This window comes from Delphinapterus leucas, chromosome 20, assembly GCF_059928025.1.
Source record: "Delphinapterus leucas isolate spDelLeu-1000000601 "Yukka" chromosome 20, BTC_Dleu_Yukka2, whole genome shotgun sequence".
NCBI classification, from domain to species: Eukaryota; Metazoa; Chordata; class Mammalia; order Artiodactyla; family Monodontidae; genus Delphinapterus; species Delphinapterus leucas.
This window is the reverse complement of record NC_143148.1, coordinates 33,838,078-33,862,940: the sequence shown is the minus strand read 5'-3', so window position 1 is coordinate 33,862,940 and position 24,863 is coordinate 33,838,078. Positions and strand designations below refer to the sequence as shown.

General features: G+C 57.0%; 1 protein-coding gene across 12 annotated transcripts in view; it reads left to right on the top strand.

Annotated features, from left to right (window-relative positions):
* Positions 1-24,430, top strand: part of KIFC3 (kinesin family member C3) — a 35,100-nt gene extending 10,670 nt beyond the window's left edge. For 4 of the 12 annotated variants that reach the window (XR_016390989.1, XR_016390992.1, XR_016390993.1 and 1 more), the window contains 18 exons: positions 2,749-2,951; positions 12,473-12,538; positions 13,017-13,160; positions 13,283-13,522; positions 14,051-14,224; positions 14,739-14,886; positions 14,969-15,099; positions 16,274-16,385; positions 17,668-17,849; positions 18,917-19,021; positions 21,116-21,246; positions 21,695-21,818; positions 22,063-22,192; positions 22,299-22,528; positions 22,915-23,049; positions 23,501-23,991; positions 24,092-24,120; positions 24,319-24,430. Coding sequence is in view for 4 of the 12 variants with exons in the window: in XM_030761671.2 (XP_030617531.1) it covers positions 2,749-2,951; positions 12,473-12,538; positions 13,017-13,160; positions 13,283-13,522; positions 14,051-14,224; positions 14,739-14,886; positions 14,969-15,099; positions 16,274-16,385; positions 17,668-17,849; positions 18,917-19,021; positions 21,116-21,246; positions 21,695-21,818; positions 22,063-22,192; positions 22,299-22,528; positions 22,915-23,049; positions 23,501-23,609; positions 24,319-24,344 (2,390 nt within the window). In the remaining 8 variants the exon portion in view is untranslated. The remainder of the gene's footprint in view (positions 1-2,748; positions 2,952-12,472; positions 12,539-13,016; positions 13,161-13,282; positions 13,523-14,050; positions 14,225-14,738; positions 14,887-14,968; positions 15,100-16,273; positions 16,386-17,667; positions 17,850-18,916; positions 19,022-21,115; positions 21,247-21,694; positions 21,819-22,062; positions 22,193-22,298; positions 22,529-22,914; positions 23,050-23,500; positions 23,992-24,091; positions 24,121-24,318) is intronic. The other 8 variants (XM_030761671.2, XM_089903140.1, XM_089903139.1 and 5 more) reach the window with 7 other exon arrangements.
* The last annotated feature ends 433 nt before the right edge of the window (positions 24,431-24,863 follow it).

The window sequence follows — 24,863 nt, the reverse complement described above, 5'->3', positions numbered from 1 at the left end:
GGCCGGCATGGGCTGGGGTTGAATTTCCCCGCTTTTTGTCTTTTCCCCAGCGCCTGTCAAAAGCAGGGTGAAGGTGGCAGCCTCAAAGACGCCACCTCCTGCAGAGAGAGGCCTGACCCCCTCCTTTTGTCTCCGTGGGTCCATCAGGGACCCAGAAGCCCTAGGACACGGCTTCGCTCTGCTGCGTCGAGGCTGGGAGAGAGGAGCTGGTGGCTCCACTCTTCTCCAGCAAGGCTGACAGGCTCTGGAAGAGGCTGTGTACCCCCTTTGTGGGGTTCCCCAGCAAGAACCCAGAGCCCAGCAGTTACTGGGAAAGTGCATCCTCAGGGAGCCTGAGGGGAAGGCCAAGAGTGAGGGGGAAAGGAGCTGGCCTTTCTCAAGGAGCCTGAGGGGAAGGCCAAGAGCGAGGGGGGAAAGGAGCTGGCCTTTCTCTCGTTTGCCTCCTCCTGTCAGAGCTTGATTTGTTGTCTGAACTTGCGAGGTGGAAGGAACCACTCCCTTCTCTGAGGTTGATCCAGAGTCGCCTTCACCCGTGGGCCCGGCACTGATTCGGGGGCCGGTGTCGGGGTCTGGCCGGGGTGTGGAAGGGGGGGCATCGTCCAGCCAATCCGGAGGACTGACTCTTGTCAGTGGGTCTGGGGATGGGACCCCCGAGCCTGAGTGTCCTTGAGGGGCCGTGTCCAGGCAGGGTCTCTGAGAAAAAAACTGTCTTCTGAAAACTTGGACTGACAGCTGACCTACTATGAGGGTGCAAAGGTCCCTCAGTCCCCGCCCTTAAGTGCTCCTTTGATCTCACCTCTTCCTCCGCTGCTGTTGTCCCTTAGCTTCCTCTAGGTCTTTTCTTGCCCAGCAAGTGCTCTCCGGGCCCCTCTTGGCTCCCTTGACACACGGGCACTGTGCCCAGGTCAAGGTGAACTCCCCTGGCTGTGGGCTCTGAGGGTGAGATGAGCAGTGTCCCGGGCAAGAAGGGCCATTCCGTGTCCTGCTGGGTGACACTCACTCACACCTGCGCATCCCTCGTGGGATCCAGGCTCTTGCCCAAGGTTGCCTCCGGATAAGGACCATTGTCCCCATTTTACAAAGGAAGCCCCTGAGGGGCCCTCCCATACTTGTCTGAAATGGCAGAACCAGCTCTTGGATCTGGAGTCAAGAGCATTTCCTGCCACACCACGGCAGTCTGCAGAGGGCAGAGGGCTGTGCTGGTCACATGCTGCCCATGGCAGCCCCGTGTGCAGGCCTGGAAGCATCCGTCTGAGCTCGCTCTCTCTAGAACAGAGAGCAGAAGCTTGGCCAACTGTGTGTGACATGCATGCTGTGTCACATGCAGGCCGCACGGCCAGGGCTCCTAGCCAGCCAGTGATGGCCCCTGTTCCAGCTTTCCAGAGGGCCTTGAGTCGGAGCCGTCCCTCGGGGTTGGGAGGAAGCGAAAAGGCAGTGTGTGTGTGTGTGTGGCCTGCTCCCTTTAGAGTGAGAGCGGCTTCTCACTGTCTACCTCTCCTGGGCCCAGTGCTGAGATGTCCTGCCCAGCCTGCAATCAGCTCCATCTGCGCTTCCCGCTCCAGCCCAGTCCCAAAGCCAGGCTGCTGCTTCGGCTTCTGTGCTGTCTCGGTGAGCAGCACACTCGCCACCTCCCTGTGGGTTGAAGATGGGATGTGTGACTTCAGGTGCAGGTGGCTTTGTTTCCAGAGTCTGGGATCCCCCCGCCACCGAGTCCTGCCCACACAGTGTGGCAGAGCCCAGACACCCTGGTGCTCTGAGGTAGGGTGGAGGCTCGTGGCCATCAGATGCCACTCTTCATGCTTCACTCTTGGACACTTGGCCCTGCCTCTCAGGCTTTGGCCAGGACCCAGATTGGGCTGCCTGAAGATCCCTGCCCTTCCAGCCTCTCCTCTGCCCCACTGCCCCACCTCCTTGCCAGTTCCCCACCTGCAGAGACTGTGGCCATTCTTGGGGCCATCAAAGTAAGCTGTGACAAGCATGCCAGGCCCCATTAGCAGGTCACAGGCCTTGATTGTGTGTCTCTGTCCTTCTATCTGTCTGTCTGTGTCTCTTCTGCTCTTGGTGACAGGACGGTGGAAGGCTGAGGCGCCACCCACCCCTGTGTTTATCCCTTCCTCGTGCCTGTGAGGTCCCTGTGCTCAATCCCGCAGGGGTCCACCTGGGAGCGTGCCTGGCTGTGTTCCTGCCCACGTGCTGTGTCTGTCCCCGTGTCCTGGTCTGTCTGTCCCTTGCACACGCACACCTCCACTTGCTCCCTCTCCGTGTGCGGGCAACCACTCCCTGTGGAAGGCAGGGGGCAGGCTGGGGAGCCCCCGCCTCTCTTCTGTACTCTGGAGAGGGTTTGGGGTTTAAAGAAATCATGTTCCACCAAGAATAGTGTTTTCTGGGGAGAGAACAGCTGTTGCTAGAGCTATGTCTTTCTCAGCTGCAAGTCCATGCAGGCTGGCCATGGAGAGGGTATTGCGCATGAGACCTAGAACACAGGCTTTGGGGGAGAAATCAGTGGAAGCTGCTTTCCTAAGTCCTGGTCTAGGCAGTTCCATCCCCCAGAAGCTGCCTGCTGAAGTGGCTTCCTCCGAGGCAGACCCCAGAGGCCCCCGGCTAACCTATGCTGCTGCTGCCCCCAGCCCTTGCCCGGCTCCCTCGTCCCCTCTGCTTGCATCCCCTCCCCTGCCATGACAGGCCCCCTCTCCTCGGCCAGGCTGGGGCCTCTGCTGCCCGGCTGATCGGCGGCTACTTTGCTCATAGGTGGGCGGCTCTTTGGCAGCGGGAGGTGCTCGAGCCTGTCGGGGCTGCCAGGTGCGGCCCCCGTGGTACATAGGATGGTGGAGGCCATGTCCCAGCTGCAGGAGGAGAAAGCCCAGCTACAGGAGGAGCTGGTGGCCCTACGGGAGAGGCTGGCTGTCTGCGACAGTGATCAGCAAGCCACATCCACCCAGCTGCAGAATCAGGTACCTGGGGAGGATGGGACGGGCTGAGGCCGCTGCCCACTGTGGAGCAGGTCGGAGGACATCGCCCAGGGCACCCGGAACCCACCAGACCACCAGCATGATGGACAGTTGGGGTCTCTGCTCCTGGCTTGGGTGTGCACAAGAGGGCGAGGTGGCGAGAATCAGAGGCCTGGGCCTCCCATGCTGGCCATCCATGCGCCCCATTCCTCATGGTTAGCAGGGGCCAGGACCTACCTCTCCAGAAGTGACAGGCAGCACGTGTAGGCATGAGTGGATCAGGAAAGCGCAGGGATGTTCCCGTCCCGAGGCCAGTGCTGAGCCTACTCCATCTTCCAAGGTGCCCTGGCTTGGGCAGCCCAGGTGGACCAAACTCATTGCAGAGGTCACCCCACGGAACACTGGCAGGAAATGAGAGGCTGGCATGTGTGCAAGTGAGAGAAGGGAGCTCTCAAATCTCTGGAAGCCCTAGAAAGTGAAGGTTCTAGGGCTCCTCCTTTGTTAGCTAGCCAGGAGGACACTGGGGACGCCACAGTCCCTGTGGGCTGACCCCTAGCCCTCCTCTGTATGCCTGGCTAATTCACCCTCCTTCTCATCACCACCTAGGCCCCGAGACCCCTTTCCTGGGGCTCAGCTCCCCACTCTTAATTGTCCGTGTCTGTCTCTCGTGCCTGTGTCTGACCCTCCCCACTTCCCCAAGGTCCCCAGCCCTGTCTCCAAACCATCCCCATGTTGGAGCCCATGCCTGAGCCTCCTGGGCCTGAGCTCTCTCTGGAAAACCCTGCCTTCGGTTGGGTCAGCTTCTTTCTCTGTGATTTCCCAGCATGTGGACCTTCTACTCCGGGGAACATCACTGAATACCGTGCCTTGTTCTCAGTTCCAGGGGCAGCAGGTTATTTTCATGCACTTTTAAAATGCAGCATTTTTCCAGCTTACAAGTGTGTCCTCAAGAACTCTGTCCTGACCACCTGTCCTTGGCTGAGTTGGGTGGGCCTCCTTGGGGCATCCCTAGTGCCCTGTGTCTCCCGCTTGTACAGTGACCCCATTGTTTGCTGCCTCTGGGCCTGTCTGCCCCCACTAATGGGAGCTCCTCGTGGCAGGTGTGACACACCAGCTTTGGATCACTGTTGCCTCCTGCGGTGCCCGCCTGTGTTTCTGCCTCAGATGTCTGCTGGGCGCCTGGTATGTATGGGCACCCAGCTGAGCAGTGGGGATGCCCAGGTGGACAGGCGCGCCCTGGCCTGCGGAGGCTGTGGTCTAGGGGAGGACAGATGTTTGTTACATGCACTTATGAAAGTTGGAAGAGTAACAAGGGCTCTGCAGGTGGGTACACACACAGGGAATGAGGGTTTCTACCACGTGCCTTTGTCGGGGAGATCAGGAACTGTAGGGGAGGTCGGGGGCAGCCTCCCTGAGAAAGCGGCTCTGGAGCTGAGGTCTGGCACAGAGCAGAGGAAGTGCATTCATTCTGAGCTGAGGGAACAGTCAGTGCAAAGGGACCGAGGCAGGGGGAGCAGAATGAGTATCAGGGCGAACCAAGGCTTGTGTAGCTGGAACGTGGCATGAGGTGCTGCCCCATGGGGCTGTGGGGCTGGTCTAGGGCCCTCCCTGCAGGACGCATGTCTGACCTGTGGCAAGAGCTCTTCCTTCCCTTGGTTTAGTTTGTCCGGGCACTTCACTTTTGAAACAAGTTTTGTTTTTTAAAGAACTTGATTGAGATATAATTCACATACCATAAAACTCACCCCTTTAAAGTGTACAGTTTACGGTCTCAAGTATATTGGTGATGCAGCCATCACCACTATCTAATTTTAGAACATTTTTATCACCCTACAAAGACCTATTGTCACTCCCCATGTGCCCCTCCCCCCCAACCCTTGGCAACCACTGCTCTGCCTTTTTCTTTGTTCGTTCGTATGGATTTACCTTTTCTGAATGTTGCATATAAATTAAATAACAATATATGGTCTTTTGCGACTTTAAACAAATTTTTAAGAAACATTTTTTCCTTTAATTAGCAAAATTGACTTACTTTTTGGAGGGGAAGTTGCGGGTCAAGCATCTTAGCCTTTTTGGTGTCCTTGAGTGCCAGCTCTCCAGATATGCCTGACCCCTCCCCTCCCTCCAACCTCCACGCCTCTGGATGATTTGGAGAATTCAGAATGGTTCCTGGTCTTTGCTCATATTTTTTTCCTGAATTTTCTGACTGCCAGTTCTTTTCTGAAAAATATCTCAGGAGATGGACCTGAAGCTCCAGGTCTCTGAGCCACTCTTTGGAGAGTCTGACTCCGTAGAGCTGTGGCCAACCACTTGGTCCTAGAGCTGGGTTCAAATCCTGACTTTGGCACTACTCATTAGCTGTGTGACCTTGGGCTAGTTAATTACTGCTCTGCACCTCAGTTTCCTCATCTGTAAAATGGACATAATAACAGTACCTGGTGAGATGACCCAGTATTATTGGTGTCGCCACTGCCACCACCGCCAATCATTGTTACAGGAATGGTGTTGGATTTGGAATCACGTGAGTAGGGTTCTAGTCCTGGCTGTGCAGCTGTAGCAAGTCACTTCCTCTCTGAGCCTACATTTACCAGTCTCGACACTGGGTCAAACAGATGTTGCTTCGTGGTTATTGGGCAGCTCAATTATGGGACTGGACAGGAAAATGGATGGTAAACTGTAAAGTGCTGTGCCTTGTGAGGTGTCACTTCTGTGTGCTCTGGTCTCCTGTCAGCCTCACTGTGGTTTGGCACAGATTGACCTTTCTGGTCTTCTATACGTTGCTCTGCAGGAGTTCCAATTCTAGGGTCACCACTTAGTGGTCAGGTGACCTTGAACAAGTTGCCTAACCATGACTTAATCTCCTGGAAACTCAGTTTTTCTTCCTGTAAAATGGCGATAATAATAGTATGTACCTAACAGGATTGGGGGGTTCAAAGTGATGATCTTATGAAGCCCCCCTGCCCCACTGGCAAAGCTGACTCAGCAACTGGGGCTGCCATTGTCCCTGTTGGAACCCGGACTTGTGAGGGCTTCAGGAGTCTTTTTCAGGCCTCCCCTTGGATGTGTCAGATGGAGATGTTTATATTTTCTGGGAGCTCACTGTGTGCCTTGTGGGGAGCACTAGGGTCAAAGGTCCTCAGTCCTGGGGCACCCAGCAGCCCCAGGCCACGTGCTGGTGGCCTTGAGCTCCCCTGTCCTCTGTGGATGTCCCTGGAGCAGTGGCCTTCATGCTTCCAAGGCTCCTACCATCGTTTTACACACACCCAGATTGCACCCCTCCTCTTATTGCCCCCACACCTCAAGATAGAACCTTACATTGTGAGCAGAAACCACAGGCTGGAAGACTAGATCTAGCGCTCAAATGCGCCTTGTTTGTTTGACCTGCTTTTTTCTTTTTTTTTTTTTAACCACTTTAAAAATTGTGGTAGAATGCACATAACATAAAATTTACCATCTTAAACATTTTTAAGTGTATAGTTCAGGGTATTAAATATATCACATTATTGTACAACCATCACCACCATCCATCTCCAGAACTCTTTTCATCCTGCAAAACTGAAACTCTGTCCCCATTGAACAGTAACTCTTCATCACCCCAGCTGCTAGCAACCACCATTCTGCTGTCTCTATGAATTTAGCTATTCTAGGTATTACACATAAGTGGAATCACAGGATTTGTCTTTCTGTGTCTGGCTTATTTCACTTAGCATAATGCTCTCCAAGTTCATTCATGTTGTTGCAAATGGCAGGAATTCCTTTTTTAAGGCAGACTAACACTCCATTGTATGGCTAGACCACATTTAGCTTATCCATTCATCCATAAATGGACACTTGGGTTGCTCCCACATTTTAGCTGTTATGAATAATACTGCTATGAATATGGGTGTGCAGATATCTCTTTGAGACCCTGCTTTCAATAACTTTGGGTATATGCCCAGAAGTGGAATTCCTGGATCATATGGAAGTTCTATTTAAAATTTTTTGAGGAATCTACCACATTGTTTTCTACACTGGGTGCACCATTTTATATTCTCACCAGTAGGGCACAAAGGTTCCAGTTTCTCCATATCCTTACCAATACTTGTTATTTTCTGAGTTGCCTTTTTTTTTTTTTTTTAAATAATAGCCATCCTAATGGGTATGGAGTGGTATCTCATTATGGCTTTGATTAGCATTTCCCTAATGATCGGTGATGTTGCACATCTTTTCACGTGCTAATTGGCTGTGTGTATATAATCTTCGGAGAAACGTCTGTTCAAGTCCTTTGCCCATTTTGAATTGGGTTCTTATGTTGTTGTCGAGTTGTAGGAGTTCTTTATATATTCTGAATATTAGCCCCTTATCAGATATGTGATTTACAGATAGTTTCTCCCACTCTGTGGGTTGCCTTTACACTCCGTTGACAGTCTTTTGATGCACAAAAATTTTTTTGATGAAGTCCAGCTTACCTATTTTTTCTTTTATTGCCTGTACTTTTGACATCAAGAAATCATTGCCAAATCTAATGTCGTGATGCTTTTCCCTTATGTTTTCTTCTAAGAAGTTTATAGTTTTAGCTTATATGTTTCAGTCTTTGATGCATTTTGATCCATTCTTTTGCATGTGGATATCCAATTTTCCCAGCACCATTTGTTGAAAAGACTGTCCTTTCCTCATTGAAAATCTTGGCACCATTGTCAAAAATCAGTTGACCATATACATGAGGGTTTATAACTGGGCTCTCTATCCTATTCCATTGGTCCATATGTCTGTCTTTATGCCAGTACCACACTGTTTTGATTACTGTAGCTTTGTAGTAAGTTTTGATATCAGGAAGTGCGAGTCCTACAACTTTGTTCTTCTTTTTCAAGATTGTTTTGGCTATTTGGCTTTTGAGATTTCATATGAATTTTAGGATGGATGCTAATATTTCTGCAAAAAATGGCATTGGGATTTAGATAGAGATTGGATTGAATCTGTAGATTGCTTTGGGCAGTATTGACATCTTAACAATACTGTTTCCAGACTATGAATGCAGGCTGTGTTTCCATTTACTGGTATCATCTTTAATTTCTTACAGCAACATTTTGTAATTTTCAGTGTACAAGTCTTTTGTCTCCTTGGTTAAGTTTATTCCTACATGTTTTATTCTTTCTGATGCTATTTTAAGCGGAATTACTGTCTTAATTTCCTTTTCGGACTGTTCAGCGTTAGTGCATAGAAACGCAACTGATTTTTATGTGTTATATCCTGCAACTTTGCTGAATTTATTAGTTCCAACTCTCCTGATTGTATGATCAAATTAGTTGCCACCATTTAAATCTTAGTTAAGTTCATATAAAAATCTCAACTTCCTTTTTTTTTGTCATAAAATACTGGAAGTTGTGGCACCTCTGGACTGACATTCCCACATGGCATGCACTGCCTGGAGCCCATTAGCAGCTCCTGCCTTTGGCAGAAGTGAGTATCCTTCAGCACACCCCAGCCTCCACCACCTCTGCTCCCCCGTGCCCTGCCTGACCGCTCTCTCACAGACCCTGCTTCTCCTGGCCCCTCATGCATTCAGCACTCTTTCTACATGTGTTTACTGAGCGCCTACTATATGCTAGGTACCGTTCTAGGCACTGGGGGTACAGCACTGATACAACAAATATCCCTGTCTTCGCGGACTTTCATTCTAGTAATAGACTTATTACGTGCTGGGCCCTGTCCTAAGCACTTTATATATGTTACTCATGTAATCTCACTTAATCCTCCAGACCTCCTCAGTGAGGTAGCCTCATTCTACTGCTAAGGAAATGGAGAGGCACGGTGGAGTTGAGACATGTCCAACGTTGTCTGGCAAGGTAGGGTGATGTCTGTATTAGAAACCCGAGCAGTCTGGCCTGAGAGTCCATGTTCCCAAAGCCCCTTGGTGGCAGAAGGACTCAAATGTGAAAACTCGGCAGTGGAGGCAGGGTGGGATGGATGTAGCCAGTCGGGCCTGGTCAGTGGTCATGTACATAGGTAACCAGGAGTCAGGTCTCCCGGGAGGGGGAGTGTGTTGGGGACAGGATGGGGTGCTTCCCGGGGCTGCCCCTCAGGCCTCTGGGCTGCGTTTCCTTGGGGCCGTCTGGATCCCAGGCCCTCTCGTCTTGCCAGCTCAGCAATGGTCTTGCCACTGGGAGAGCCCTCCGTTCCTCAGAAGACAGCCGATGATGGAGGGCCAGGCTTGGTGGGAGGCTGGGGGCTAGTCAGCAGGTTGTCTGTGTCGAGAGGAGCAGACAGCTGGGGAAACACAGCCTGGCACAGGGCAGCCGCACCCTCCGCTGAGCCCGCTTCTGCTGGGAGATGGAACTATGGGTTTGCGTCGGTCAGCAGACAGGCACCAGCTCCCTCTCCCTCAAGGCCCCCCTGCACCAGGCTTGTGGCTCAGTTTCTCAGCATGACTAGGAGCCTGAGCCCAGGGAGGGCTGTGGCACAAACCCAGCCTGGTCCCTTCTCAGCCCTGGGGTTGACCTTGTGCTGTCCGGGGGGCCACCACAGCAGCCGGTCAGGAGCCTGCCTGCCCCTCTGGCCTGGCTCTTTGCACTCAGGAGTGAGTGCGCTGCCCCCTCGCCGTCACTTCCGTGCTCACTGAGTGTCTCCGGGTGTGCTGGGCACCTCCCGAAGAGCTGATGGAGGAGGTCCCCACCCCCACCCCCCCCCGCCGACCCCTTGCGTACTGATGCAGGCACCATCGCTGACTCAGAGCTGTACTGGGTGGGTGAAGGGCGTGCCTGCAGGGGCCCCCTCCGCAGAAGGCCCCGCTCTCTGGTCAGGTTCACCCTCAGCTCCCCGTCTCTGCTCCGAGCCCTCCTCCCGTACTTGGTTTTGTCTCCGTCTCCTGTGCTCACTGTTTTCCCTGACCCTGAGAGACTCGCCTGTTCTCCCTCCCAGGCTGGGAGAAGTCTGCTGTCTTCCCTGCAGGCCCTCCCGAAGCTGACCAGCCGGGGGTGGAGGGCAAGGGTCCCGCTCCTGGGCAGCACGCCTCCTTAGTTCTCAGCCCCCAGTGGAGCCGGCCAGCAGGGCGCAGGCACCGCGCACCACGGGGTGGTTTGTGCTTGACCGGACACCCTGTGGTGTCAGTGGGCCGTGCTCCTCCGCTGCCCGAGACTAGCCGGGAGATGACGAGTGCCTGACATTTCTGACAAAAGGGGTCTTTTACAGCCTTTTCCTCATCCCTCCACCCCGCCCCCAGCCTGCCTCGTGGGGCAGCCGCCTCCTTCTGGGGCGCCCCTCAGAGATTCCAGACAGAGGCCAGGAGCGCCCAGCGTTCCGACTGTGATGTAAGGAGAGAACAGTAACTGGGCTGCAGGCAGGTGTCAGGCAGGCATCCTGACTCCCAGGGAAACACTGGGAAACCCCACTTTCACTGCATCGGGTCTGAGCGCCAGCGGCGTTGGGGACAAGCAAGGTCCGAGCCCACCCAGGCTGGTGCCAAGGAAGCAGCCTGCCTGGGGCACCAGCTCCGTGCAAGTGGATCTCCTGGGGTGATTTCTGAGGGAGGGGGGGCAGGAAGGGGACCCCAGCCTTTCAAAAGGAGGTAGACTCCACCTATTTCAGGAGTGCAAGAGGAATATATATTCTTTGAGACTTAAAACTTACTGCAAATCGAAAAGAATTTGTCAAACATCATTCCGTAGTCCAGAGCCCTCTAGTTTTTGTATTGCATATGCGATTTTGTTTTTGGATTTTTCTTTGACTTAATATGTTGAGGAGCTTTTCCCCACATCATTTAAAACTCCTGATAAACACGAGTGTAACGACTACACAGTAGTGTATGAGTACAGATACTGCAGTCCACCCAACCATTCCCCTAATGCTGGGCATTGAGGTTATTCCCAATTTCATGACTAAGGAACGAAAGGCTGCCTTATTCAAACTGTCCCTCACTCCCCTCCAGGGCGAAGGAACTGAGGCTCCGTGTACCAGGCTTTTAGCAGAAGGGGGTATTGGAGCGGGCAGAGAAATGGCACGGGCTTTGCTGCCTGGCCTGGTCCATGCCCAGCACATTGCTAGGAAGGAATGTGCTGATGGAGCAGGTGACAGAGGTGACCTTCTCGGGTGCAGCCCTTAAGTCACCTGCTTGTCCACCGGGAGGCCTTGGGCAGCCAGGTTGTGTCTCCCAACCCCTCTCTGGGTCTTGTGTTCTTGGAATCTGCCTCCCCAGCTACGAGTGAGCAGCGCTGGTGTCACAGGCCTTCTCCTTGGAGGTGGGGTCGCGCCCGTGGCCCTCCCCCAACTTGCTCAGAAAAGCAGAGGCTGACTTGTGGTCCAGCCGCCTTCTCCAGCGCCAGGAGACGGTTGGCTCTGAGCTCGTGCTGCACACAGACTGTTGATGACATCTCAGCCATATGTAGTGGGGAGATTTTACACACACACACCCAAAATCCCAATGTCTGGCCTCTCTTGAAAGGTCAGAAGTTTGATGACACTGGGCCTGTGTCGCCCCCCACCCCCCCAGTTGCAGTCCTCTGTCTCCTTCAGGTGGATCTTGGGCATCTAGTCCTGCACTGCCCCTCACCTGCCTTACTTGGCTGGTGGCCCCTGTAGGCGGTGGGCTTTGTCTCCTTATGTTTAGTAACAAGAGCCCAAAGCTTGTGCAAACCACACCTCCTTATCCCCCAGAGAGGGAGTCTGACTCTCACTGTACCTTTTCCAAGGTTCCGTGCGATCAACACAGAACGTTCTGCAAGAAAAAGCTCAAACAGGCTCTGATGAACACTGGTGCCAAAGTCTTTGTCTGCATTTTGGGTTATTTCCCGGGGGGAGAGTTTCCTGGAGGTGGGCTGATGTGGAACCAGGGTCTAGGCCTGCGGGGAGGGCAGGCAGCCATCCTGGGGCCCTGCTCTTTCTCGGGGCTGGTTTCCCCTCCCTGGGCTCTGGTTGAACCAGGTCACCCTTGCCTCCTGATGGGGTGCACACCCCTTCTCTTTCTAACAGCCTCCACTGGCCATAGCTCTCCTGCAAGGCAGACTGGGAGCTGGGGTGGAGGCAGGTCCCAGATGTGCCCTGGTCACTGGCAGGCCCATCTCCACAGACAGACTCACCAGGAACCCCTCAAAGTAGAAAATTCTAGGGGGCTGGTCAAGGACCGATGCAGGTTTTGTAGTGCCTGGAGTTTATACACTTTGGAGGCCCTTTAAAGAATAAAGAATGTTAAATGACAAATACAGAAATAGGTTCAGGCCTGGGTCAGGGCCTGTGCAAAGGCAGGCATCCTGAGAGTCAGCCTCCTGAGTCACCCGGCAAGCTGTCCCTGGCGTGGGCCCAGGCTGGCACAGGGGTCACCTTGGCTGCACTCGCTCCCCGGACTCTCCTGTAAGCCCAGACTGGCTGGTCCTGTGACGGGAGAGGGTGCTGAGAGCTGTCAGGACCAGGCCAGGTGCTTTGCACCTAGAGTCCCAGGGGTGGCCTGATGCTTGAACACAGGGAGAACTGGGGCTCTGGGTTTGGGCGAGAGGCCTGGGTGTGGGCTGGAGGAGAGAATCCAGGCTCAGCGTGCCCCGGCTTTGTGCTGGCAGGTGGAACACCTGAAGCAGAAGCTCATAAGCCAGGCCCAGGAAGTGAGCCGCCTTCGATCGGAGCTGGTGAGCCCGACCACGCCATCCTAACGGCGCGGGGCTGGGGGGGGGGTGATGCTCCCCATGTACTTATCACCACTCACTGTGCCCACGAGGTGGTGTGACCCGTAACAGGAGGGAGGTTAATTCTTATTTGCTGATGTAAAGTAGGAGTGTGAACTCTGTGTATAAATATGACTTTCCTTGTAACTTTCACACTCAGGAAAATGGAATGAAAGGGGTGGGGTGCAGCCGGGAGCAGTTCCTGTCTCACCACTCCCCTGCATCTCTTCCTCTCCTCTGCCTTTGTCTTTATCGTCTCTGGAGCCCCTCCTCTCTTCTCTCCATCCATCACTGGCCTTTCTTTCTCTTTTCTCCTTCTCTCTGTCTCCCCACCTTTCCCCTCTCCCCTGCCCCTGCACTGTCTCTGCCTCCCCGCTCCGTCCTTCCCCCTGATCTGCCCTCACCACGTGCGCCCCCAACCCCCGGCTCTGGCTCTCTGCAGGGAGGCACCGACTTGGAGAAGCACCGGGACCTGCTGATAGTGGAGAATGAGCGACTGAGGCAGGAGATGCGGCGCTGCGAGGCCGAGCTGCAGGATATGCGGGCCAAGCCTGCGGTGCCCTGCACAGGCTGCGAGCACAGCCAGGTGGGCCCAGGACCAGGGCGGTCCCGGGGCGCTCGATTCCCAACGGTCACCCCACTTCCTCATGCTGAATCCTGCCCACTGGTCTCACACCTGTCCCGGCCCCCGCGGCCGTCTGTCTGCAGGAGAGCGCCCAGCTCCGCGACAAGCTGTCCCAGCTACAGCTGGAGGTGGCGGAGAACAAAGGCTTGCTGTCAGAGCTGAACCTGGAGGTGCAGCAGAAGACCGACCGGCTGGCCGAGGTGGAGCTGCGGCTCAAGGACTGCCTGGCCGAGAAGGCGCAGGAGGAGGAGCGGCTCAGCCGGCGCCTGCGTGACAGCCACGAGACCATCGCCAGCCTGCGGGCCCAGTCGCCGCCCGTCAAGGTGAGCCTGGGGCCAGGCGGCCGCACCGCTTGCGGTGCCCCGCGCGCACCTGGGCCATGCCTCAACTCTGGTCCCTGGAGCCCGGGATGGGCTGGACGTAGGAGGGGCTTGTCTTGGTGAATAAGTAGGTGCGGGGGGTTGAAGGAATCCTTCCAGATCCGCTGTCACCTGGCCCCTTCCCCTTCTTGCCGTCCAGGACCGGGCCACGTAGGCGTCCAGCAACTGAGCTTGAGGTGCCCGCTGTGTGCCGGGCATGGACGTGATGCATCGCTAGATTCTGCCCTCGTCTTTGCCCTTCTTGTCTGTTCTGGGCCCAGTCGTGGGCCACAGCTGGGCTCCTAGTGGGCTCATTAAGATGAGAAGATTCCAGGAGGCCCTTGCAGCTTTCTGGAAAGCCCAGACCTCGGGGCTCCTCTAGTTTATTCTGCAGGCCGCTGGTGACATGTTCCTGAGGGGCCCCCCAGGGTCCCAGGGTAAGGTCAAGGCACCCACGCACCTCCATGCACCCACCCCTCCCTCCCCTCACAGTATGTCATGAAGACGGTGGAGGTGGAGTCGTCCAAGACCAAGCAGGCCCTCAGTGAGTCCCAGGCCCGGAACCAGCACCTGCAGGAGCAGGTGGCCATGCAGAGGCAGGTGCTGAAGGAGATGGAGCAGCAGCTGCAGAGCTCGCATCAGCTGACTGCACAGCTCCGGGCGCAGGTGCGCACGTCTATCGGGGCAGCATGTGCACGCCGGGCCCCAACGCCAGAGACCGGCCTTTGGCACAGTGCAGCGGCTGAGCACTTGGGGTTCGACAGACCTGGGTTTCAGTCCCTCCTCTCCCCACTGGCCGTGTGACCAAGGGCAGGTTTCTGTTTCCTCATCTGTAAAATGATCTGATCACAGAATGCACCTCCCAGTGGGGCTTGACCTATTCACAAGATTCGCTCAGGGCCCGGCACACAGGCTCTTGGAAGGGTGCTCTAGTCGGTATCATAACAAATGCTTTCCCCTGCTCTCCTGGGACCTGTGGCTTGTGACCTGTGTTATGTGCCGGGACCCAGGTTGGTGCTGGGCTGATGCCGGGAAGTTGCTGCACGGAGCTCCCAGCCCTTTCAGGGAGAGAGACGGCCACCCTACCCCACCTGTGTGTGTGTTCACGTGTGCAAGGCGTGACGGGTGGGCTTCTTTCTCTGCATGGCGCACGGCACTAAGCTTCTGGCCCTGGCTGCAGATCACCATGTACGAGTCGGAGCTGGAGCGGGCACACGGGCAGATGCTGGAGGAGATGCAGTCCCTGGAGGAGGACAAGAACCGGGCCATCGAGGAGGCCTTTGCCAGAGCCCAGGTGGAGATGAAGGCTGTGCACGAGAACCTGGCAGGTGAGCCGTGCAGCTGGGCTCTAGCCTGCCCCACGCCACAGCCCTTCACCCCGTCTGCCTCTCACCCCTTGTGTCTCCATAGGTGTCCGGACCAACCTGCTGACGCTGCAGCCAGCACTTCGGACCCTGACCAACGACTACAATGGGCTCAAGCGTCAGGTGCGCGGCTTCCCGCTGCTGCTGCAGGAGGCTCTCAAGAGTGTCAAGGCCGAGGTGAGTGCAGGCCATGGCGGGGCGGGGCTGGGAGAGGCCTTGGAGCCCCTGGGCAGATGCAGCAGCCACCTAGCGCGCCCTTCCCAAACTCAAAGCCGCCAGATGGCAGCTCCTGTCCCACACACGCACTGCTGTCCCCAGACCATTTGAAAAACAGTCTGGTCAAGAGCAGGTATTTGGGTGTAAACCAAACATGTCACATATATCTTTATATCTCATATGTGCTATGCATATCTTTATATCTCAGACATGCTACACGTATCCTTAGATCTGTTAGGTTTAATTTAATTTTTTAAGCTGTACTTGTGCAGTATGAGAATAGCCAATGTCTCTTAAGTGCCTCCTACGTGCTGAGCCTTTTATAGCCGTCGGCTCCTTGAATCTGTATGACAGCTCTGCAGGGTAGAGAGACATGTATTTTGGGAATCAAAAATAGTTCTCCTTTAAAAAATTATGTCAATAATACATGGACACGTTGAAAGTACCCACCTCCCAGAAGGGCATTCAGATGAAAAGGAAAGGCTTCTCTCTGCCACCCAGCCTGCTCCCCAAAGGAGGCCTGTCTCCCAGCATTTCCCCCAAAGGGTGTTCTGAGCATGCTGAAAACTGTTGACATATATGTACATGGACAAGCACTTCCCTTTCACCCAATAAAGGGGAGCAGGTGTATGTGTGGCTTGCATCTTGTTTCTTTTCCTTATGAAATGTAACTTGGAGATCTTTACCTACCAGCTCCTACAAGTCCACGAGTTAGATGTTGTTATCCCCATTTTACAGATGAGAAGATTGAGGCTTGAATACATTGAGCCAGTTGCTTCTGGTCCCCCAGGTCCTCAGGGTAGAGCTGGGATTTGGGTCCAGCTGAATCATGTAGTCAAGTGCTGGTGCTGTGGAGTGATTGCTGAGTCCCCGCTCTTTACTCATCTGCAGGGCAACCTTGAGATTGGCTTAGCCTCTCTAGGGCTCAGTTTCTTCCTCTGTAAAATGGGCCTGTTCGCAGTACCTACCCAGAGGGGTTATTGGGAAGATGTGACGTGTGACAGCCCATGTCAGGTACTTAGTCCAGGGCAGGAGGCAGTGAGCAGACTGTTGGGGGGAGGGGGAGAGGGCAAGCAGCCGGGCAAGCAAGGCGGGTGGAGCTGGGCCCCTGATGGTGCTGCGCACCCCCCACTAGATCGGCCAGGCCATCGACGAGGTCAACAGCAACAACCAGGAGCTGCTGCGCAAGTACCGCCGGGAGCTGCAGCTGCGCAAGAAGTGCCACAATGAGCTCGTGCGGCTGAAAGGTGACCGCTGGGCGGGCTGGGGGGTGCCTAGCGGAGGGAGCCCTGACCTGCCTCGGAAGTGAGCCTGTCCTTCCCCATGGCCCCCAGCACCACTCCCTGGAGCTGTGCCCTGTCATCGAGGAGCTATTGTAATTCCCTCTTTGTAGATAAGGAAACCGAGGCACAGAGACGTCACAGGGAATTTGCTCAAAACTGCATGGCTAGTGAATGGTCCACCTTGGATCTGTTCAACTCTGAAACCTTTGCCCAATGCCTGTGGCAGGCTACCAGGTGGCGGAGGGGTAGGGTATTGAAGCATCGGGTGGTGGGTGGCTAGAATGCCACTTATTCTGATCTAGGGCCTGGTCAAGCTTGAGACACCACCCATTCACGGCACAAAGGTCTAGGGAGCACCTGCTCTGTGCCAAGTGCCGTTCCAGACAATGAGGATGTGGCTTTGGGCGCCACAGAACCTGTCCCTGCCTTCATGGTGGTTACTTCAGCAGGGGGCGAGCAGACAGTGATCATTAATCACTCAGAAAACCCCATCACTACCCCTTTACCCAGGCTGGGGAAGGGCTCTGAGAGCTCCTGGGTATCTGACAGTTGAGGGTGTCGAGGGGGCTTCCCGTAGGAGATAAAACCAGGGCTGAGACCTGGATTATGAGGTGGAGTGGACAGGTGAAGGGAAGGTGGGGCCGTGCTAGATGTGATGGGGAGTTTTCTCTTCATTCCAGGAACTCTGGGATCCCACCCAAAGGCTTGAAGCAAGGGGGTGGCATGATCAGATCTGTGCGTCAGACACCCCTGGGGCTGCCCTGTTGCCTGTGCCCATCTCCTGCCTGGTCCTTTCTGCCCATCTGATACCCAAGCCCTGTCCTGGCATTCACTGTGCCCTTCTAGAGTGATAGAATAAGCCCCTTGGCTTGCTGGGATCCAAGCCCCTCATTGTGTACGTGAGGAAACTGAAGTCCAGGTGTATAAAGAGTTGTCCATTTTGGTATCCCACCCAAACTGGGTGCAGTGTCTGAGCCCCACCACTGCCCTTTCCTCCATGTCCCCAAGGTGAGGCTCCTACTGTCAACTGGTTTGCTCAGCAAGAAAATGTATTGATACGTTAATTCATACTATAGCGTGAGTGACTGATCCAATCTTTGTGGGCCACCTTGCCCTTGGGGGCCTTACTTAGAAGGCAGGGGGCTCTTGAGCCACTAGCCTGCTCCAGATGCCAACGGACACCAGCGTGGAGGCAGTCTGGTCTTGACCTGGTCTGTACCCTTCTCTCTTCCGCCACCCAATCCAGGGAACATCCGGGTGATCGCCCGTGTCCGGCCAGTCACCAAAGAGGATGGGGAAGGACCTGAGGCGACCAATGCTGTGACCTTTGATCCCGACGACGACTCCATCATTCACTTGCTGCACAAAGGAAAGCCCGTCTCCTTTGAGCTGGACAAAGTCTTCTCCCCGAAAGCCTCACAGCAGGACGTGAGTGTGGCCCTTCGGGGAGAGGGACAGAGAACAGTGGAGGGAGGGGGAGACAGACTCACCTCACCTGTAGAGGGAGAGATGTTGGGAGCTGGACAAAAATAAGTATAAGGGAGGGCAGACAGGATGGAGAAGCCCAGTGCCCCACGGTCCCTCTCTTTTCACCTCTGCAGGAGAGAAGAGGGTGGGAAGGTAAACTGGGAGCTTTGGAAGCCTCTGCTAAGAAGGGCAGATCCATACATAGCCTAGGGCACCCACGTGGCCCCACCCATCCTCACAGCCACACCCACTCTCAGGCTCATCCCACCCATGTGACCCCTCCTACCCTCACAGCCACACCCACTCACATGGCCTCTCCCACTCACATGGTTCCTCTCCCATACTCAGCCACGTGCACTCTCACAGCCCCTCCCAGTCATGGGGCCCCGCCCATCCACAGGACCCCGGCTTGCATGGAGGCAGGCCCCTCCAGCCAGGAGCACCTCCTCTATCAGTCCCATGGGTCTCCCTAGGGACTCCCATGCTGCCGCCCAGGCCTCAGGGAGGAGCCCTCAGCCTGTGCGAGCCACATGTTCTCAGCATCCACTCTTCCCCCTTCTCTGCCAGGGCCAACCTGCGAGGCCTGTTTTGCCTGTGCCCTCCGGTCCCCATGCTGGGCTTTATCTTTGCCCCCGTCCTTTGTTGCTGGCTGGCAGGCAGGCAGGCCAGCCGGCCCGTGGAGGTGCCAGGCACATGCTTTCTCGGCCTTCGTTTGCTGACCCACCTTGAGAGGGGGATAAGCTGGGGGCGGGCTCCTGAGTTCCTGGGCTGGGCGGCCCCTTCCTCAGGTGCTGGTGGGCAGTAATTACTGCCCTGACTTCCCTTCAGTCTTTCGGCAATGAGGTTGTCCACTAACGCCTAGTGTAAGTGACTTATTAGTCACAGATTCCTCCACAGTGAGCTGGTTGCCCACGATAACAGGTGCCGTATTAGGAGAGGGGAGCAGTCAGGGGGAGGTGGCTGGTGGGGGCCCCTGGACCCAGCAGCCTTGGCAGCCCTTCACCTTCCATCCCACGTCCCCTCTGCAGGTGTTCCAGGAGGTGCAGGCCCTGATCACCTCCTGCATCGACGGCTTCAACGTCTGCATCTTCGCCTATGGCCAGACGGGTGCTGGCAAGACATACACGATGGAGGTGGGTACCTGCTGGATGGGGCAGGGATCCAGAGTGAAGACCAACCCCTTGCTGCCATTGATGGGGGCTCCCCTCATTGGTCTCGAGGTTCTGCGTGGGGTGTGTTTTGCCTCACTTGGTCTTCATAACCACCTTGGAGCAGAGCCCATAGTTATCCATGTTAGCCCCGAGGCACCAGGCCTGCGGAGGGGGCGCCTTGCCCAAGCACACCTGCATGGTCCCGGTAGGTATGGGGGAGGGGAGGGTGTGCTGACAACAACCTCTGGCCTCAGACGGGTCTCGGCCTGGGCCCAGAGTCCAGGGAAGATTGCTGTGACGTCTCTCAGGATTGGCTTTCATTTCACCCACACACATTTATTGGGCTCCTGTTGTAGGGCTGCCATGCTGGGCCCTGGGAGTGTCAGGATGAATGAGGGGGGGTATCTTGGCCCTCAAGGAGATACCTGGGCAGTGGGAGAGACTGGCCAGTGAAGAGACTGGCCAGACTTCTTGTGGGGCGCCTAGCTCTTTTTTTAATATTTATTTATTTATTTGGTCCTGTCAGGTCTTAGTTGCAGCAGGTGGGCTCCTTAGTCGTGGCACGTGTGCTCCTTAGTTGCGGCTCGCCAGCTCCTTAATTGTGGCGTGTGAAAAAGTTGTGATGTGCGTGTGGGATCTATTTCCCTGACCAGGGATCGAACCCGGGCCCCCTGCACTGGGAGCGTGGAGTCTTAGCCACTGCGCCACCAGGGAAGTCCTGGGTGCCCAGCTCTTAGCTGCAGCTCCCAGGGCCTCATCTCCCTGCCTGTGCCATGCCCCCCTCTATGGGATGTGGCTGGGAGTGGGGGCGTTGAGAGGAGGAAGAAACTTGACTGTAGATAAGAATGGAGCCATTTCCCTGGCTCTTAAGGGGGGTATTGTGGGATTCTCCAGGTAGGGGAGGGTGCTGGTCTCCTGTTGTCCCAACAATGGGCGCGAGAGGGCCCTGCTGGCCCAGGCTGTTAGGCACCTTTGGGAAGGCTGTCATGGTGGTCCTTTCTCCCCCAATCTGGACCTTCTTTTCCCTCGGTTCTGGGATTGGCAAGACCGGTTAGTAGGGGGCAGGCCAAGCGAGATGGGGAGGTGAAGGGCAAGGGGTGTGTGCAGCACCTTCTAGGCTCCCAGCTCCGTCTTGGGTGCTTAGAGTTGACCACCAGGGGCCTCCATCCTCCAACCCATCCCTGCTGAGCCCCACTGTGCATTAGGCACCGTGCCTGGGGCACAGCCGTGGCCAGGGTGCCTGACCCCACGGAGCCAGCCCACCAGTGGGGAGACAGCAGTGCACACGGCAAATCAGGATGTGTCCTGTCAGGTGCTAGGGAGGAAACTTCGGCCAGGTATGAGGAACCAACAGTGAGGGAGGGATCGAGCATTTGGAGGGAGAGGAAGCCTCCCTGAGGAGGTGACTTTGGTGCACCTAAGCCAGTCACGGAGAGGAGAATGGGGAAGAGCACTCCGGGCAGAGGGAACAGCAGGGCTGGGACCACGAGTCTGGAGCGTGCTGGGGAGGATACTGAGGCCCGGCAAGGAGGCCCCGGTGGCAGAAGTGAAGTGAGGGTGGGAGGTGCCATGATAAGGGAGGCCCAGGTGAGGACTCCAGATTTCTTTCTAGAAAGGCCAGCCAGCCCATCCGGCCCCAGTTCACTTGCCAGCTCTGCCTGTGCCTCCCCTGCATCACCCACAGAGCCTGGCTCATGGCCTACCTGACAATAAGCCCCTCATTGTCGTACATTCATACGTGTCATGCAATCATACATTCCCGGTGCCCCCTCCCAGGTGGCCCACCAGGGCCAGGTATCCATCAGCAGCCCCTGTGTGCAGGCCCAATCCTGGCAGGGTGGGGCCGTTTTAAAGGTGGGGAAACTGAGGCCCAAGGAGGTGAAGTTGCTTGTAGCTGGTGGAGGGCGTTTTTGGGGGCAGACCGGCATGCAGGTGGGGAGCTTCAGTCAGGGAGGCTGGCCTGTGAGGGGTAGCCAGAGCAGGTTGGGGACCACAGATACCATGTGAGCATCTGCACGGGCCAGCCCACGTGGTGGGGGGAGGCCTGGCTCACCGGGGCCTTGATTTTGCCTGCAGGGGACCCTCGAGAACCCAGGCATCAACCAGCGGGCCCTGCAGCTGCTCTTCTCCGAGGTGCAGGAGAAGGCGTCTGACTGGGAGTACACCATCACCGTCAGCGCGGCCGAGATCTACAACGAGGTCCTCAGGTGAGGAGCCCTCAGGCAGAAGGCCCTCGAGTGGGAGCCCCTCAGGTGGGAGCCCTTAGGTGGGAGCTGAATGTATGTCCTGACTCAGCCCAGGGGATTCACTGGTCCCAGGCCCCTCTCCCGCGCTAGCAGGCAGGAGGAGGAGGGCTGTCTGAGCCCACCTGGGGTACCCTACCTGCAGGCTGCACCAGGTGGTGAAGAGTGAGAGTGGGGTCTTGGGAGGACCTGCCCACAGGGGCTCAGTGCATTGTGGGGGCAGGAGTAGCAGCACCCCAGGACTTTGGGGGAACGTTCCATCTCTGCCCTTCAGCAGACTGAGCGCAGACCCCATGGTCCAGGAAGGCTTCCAGAAGTGTGATGGCTGGGGGAACGTTCCAGGCTGGGGGTGGGTGCAGTGCAAGCAGAGGGCAGACTGCGAGGAGGGAGTGACCGTCCTTCCTGCTCTCAGGGACCTGCTGGGGCAGGAGCCCCAGGAGAAACTGGAGATCCGCCTGTGTCCTGACGGCAGCGGGCAGCTGTACGTGCCAGGGCTGACGGAGTTCCAGGTGCAGAGCGTGGAGGACATCAACAAGGTGTGGGGCTGCGGGGGCCGGGGGTGGGGAAAGGCTGGGGAGACCCTGCCCACAGCAGAGCTGCCCCGGAGGACAGAATGGGGGTCGGATGCAGGTTCTGCCAGGTCCCCAGGCCTCTCTGAGCCTGTTTCCTCCCCTGGACGAGGCAAAGGGTGCCGCCCCCTCACAGGGGTACTCGAGGACGGTTGATCCTGAAGACCCCACTCCAAACCCCGTGCCTCACTCTGCCCTCCCCGGGCCCCAGGTGTTCGAGTTCGGCCACACCAACCGCACCACGGAGTTCACCAACCTGAACGAGCACAGCTCGCGCTCGCATGCCCTGCTCATTGTGACGGTGCACGGCGTGGACGGCAGCACCGGTCTCCGCACCACGGGTGAGTGAGGGCCCCAGCCACCTGGCCTGAGCCACCCCCGTCCCCCCCGCCCCACCCCCCGGCCTTTCCCGGGGCAGCCTTGACCTGCCCAGCACCCTCCCCGCAGGGAAGCTGAACCTGGTGGACTTGGCCGGCTCAGAGCGCGTGGGCAAGTCGGGGGCTGAGGGCAGCCGCCTGCGGGAGGCACAGCACATCAACAAGTCACTGTCGGCCCTGGGGGACGTCATTGCTGCCCTGCGTTCCCGCCAGGGCCACGTGCCCTTCCGCAACTCCAAGCTCACCTACCTGCTGCAGGACTCGCTCAGCGGGGACAGCAAGACCCTCATGGTGGTGCAGGTGAGGGCCCCAGGCGGGTCGGATGGCGTGACCATTAGCGTGTAGGGGCTTAACCAGCTCCAAGAACAGGGACCCCCCCCACCTTCCCCTGCGGCCCAGGTACCCTCCCAGGCTGTGCAGGGAAGAGCCTCCTGTCATCAGCGGCTCCGAAGTCAGTGACACGTGGCTCCCGTCCCCCGCAGCCTCCCCACAGACCTGGCCACGTGCACCGTGTGCCTGGCAAGTTCCTCCGTTTCTGCCACCTTGGTTGTCCTCCTGCCCTCCCTCTCAGTCTTGTCTAGGGAGCCTTCTAGAGTCCCCTGGTTGTGGGCTCCCTTTGGTGCTCCTTCCAGTTCTGCGAGGGCAGCTGGCCAGCTGGGTGGGGAGTGAGCTCTCGTGTCCCCTAGGTGTCCCCCGTGGAGAAGAACACCAGTGAGACGCTCTATTCCCTCAAGTTTGCTGAGAGGGTGCGCTCCGTGGAGCTAGGCCCCGGGTCCCGCAGGGCAGAGCTCGTGTCCTGGTCCAGCCAGGAGCATCTAGAGGTACGGGGACCACCACAGGCCTGCCTCAGGCCAGTACTGGGTCATAGACATCCCGGTCATGGGCAGGAGGGAGGGTTTGGAGGGGAGGACAGTGTGGAATGGTGGAGGAGGGGAAGATACCAGAGGGGGGGGAGCCAGAACTTGAACCCAAACCCAGTAGCCTCTTTAGTCCGGGTGTTCTTTCCCGGCCTCAGAGGTACCTGTGGGGGTCATCAGCTGGTCGGAGGTGGGGCGGGGGCGGGTGCAGGCTGGCACACAGGCGCTCAGTAGTAACTAGCTCACTTCTTTACGGATGCTGTCTCACCCCCTCACCCCCCATGGTTATTGTGCCATCATCATGTCCATCTTGCAGATGAGGGAACGGTTTCAGGTGGCTGGGGAGGGGAAACGTGTGGGGTAGGGGCAGACCCAGGGCAGCAGGCCCCGCCCACCTGCCCTTCTCTGCCCACAGTGGGAGCCAGCTTGCCAGACGCCACAGCCCTCAGCACGAGCCCACTCGGCCCCTGGCTCTGGGACCACTAGCCGCCCAGGGTCCATCAGGAGGAAGCTGCAGCCCTCGGGTGAGTCTTTAGGGAGTGGGCCAGGCTGCCCTTCTCTGAATGGGCTTTTTCTTTTCTTTCCTTTTTTTTTAAGTTTATAAAACTCCTCCAGAACCTGTTTCACAACCTTCCCTGGCCCTGGGAAGTAGCCAGGGTACATAGTGCTGGGTCCAGCCCTCCGGGCTCCCAGCAGGGCTGCTGACATGAGGCCCAGGACACAATCCTCTGATCCTCTGAGGCTGGGCTGGTTGGGCTCAAGCACGATACACCGTCCAAGGCAGGCCTTGGCTCCCGGAGGGTAGAAAGGACAAGGCTCACCTGTCCCAGATGAGGAGTGAGCCAGGCCACAGGACTAGAATACGGGGCTCCAGCCTCCAGCTTGGCCCACTCACAGAAGGGCCTGGTGAGTGTTTGAGTCTAAAGGGAGAGGGGGGCAGCAGGGTCCCGGGGGGTTCTGGCCCAAGGCGGGCCCACCGGTGAGATACCTGTTGCTTTGATTTCAGCCTGACGGCTGGGGCTGCAAAGTCTCCAGGTGAGTGTCGGGCCCGCAGCCCAGGGCTGCCCGCCCAGCCGCCTGGCCGCCTCGGGTTGCAGGGCTGTGCCGGGAAGCTGGCTGCTCAGGGCGGGGTCTGGGGTCTGCTGCCTGCTGCCTGGGTGCTTCTGCAGCTCCCTCCTGCTCTGGGACAGAGGCTGACAATCCTGGTGCTGACGAACCCTCCCCCTCCTGCAGGGAAGTCGAGGCCGTTGCCTGTGTGATGGACATGCCCACTCTGCCAGACGAGGGACCGGGTCCTGACGCCTGCCTGGCCTGTTCCTGCTGCAGCGCCTGGAGCCCGCAAGGCAGAGGCCAGAGTGGAGGCTCCTCGTTCGCCCGTCTCCCCTCAGAGATAAGAAACACGCTCAGAAGGAAATGGTGTCTCGGCTGTGGCTCTGGGCGCAGGTGGCATGGGCTGGCCCAGCCCTCCCCAGCCTGCAGGGCCCCTCCCTAGTGGGTGGGCTGAGGAGCTTCCAGAAGGCACAGGAACAGTGGGAACTGGGCGGTTGGTGGGCAGCCCTGCCCCACTCTTCCCTGGCTCCCAGGGAGGAGAGTGTCTCACTGGGCGTGTATATAGTGTTCCTAGGTGTACACAGGAGCACGGCCCTTGCCGCCGCGGGCCGGGCTGTATTTATGGCCGGCAGGAGGCCAGTGGGTGGGGATCTTGCTGCTCCCCCTCATGTGCCTGGCACCAGGCTATCGCCTTGCCCACTGGCCTCTTGACATTTTCCTCCCTCTGA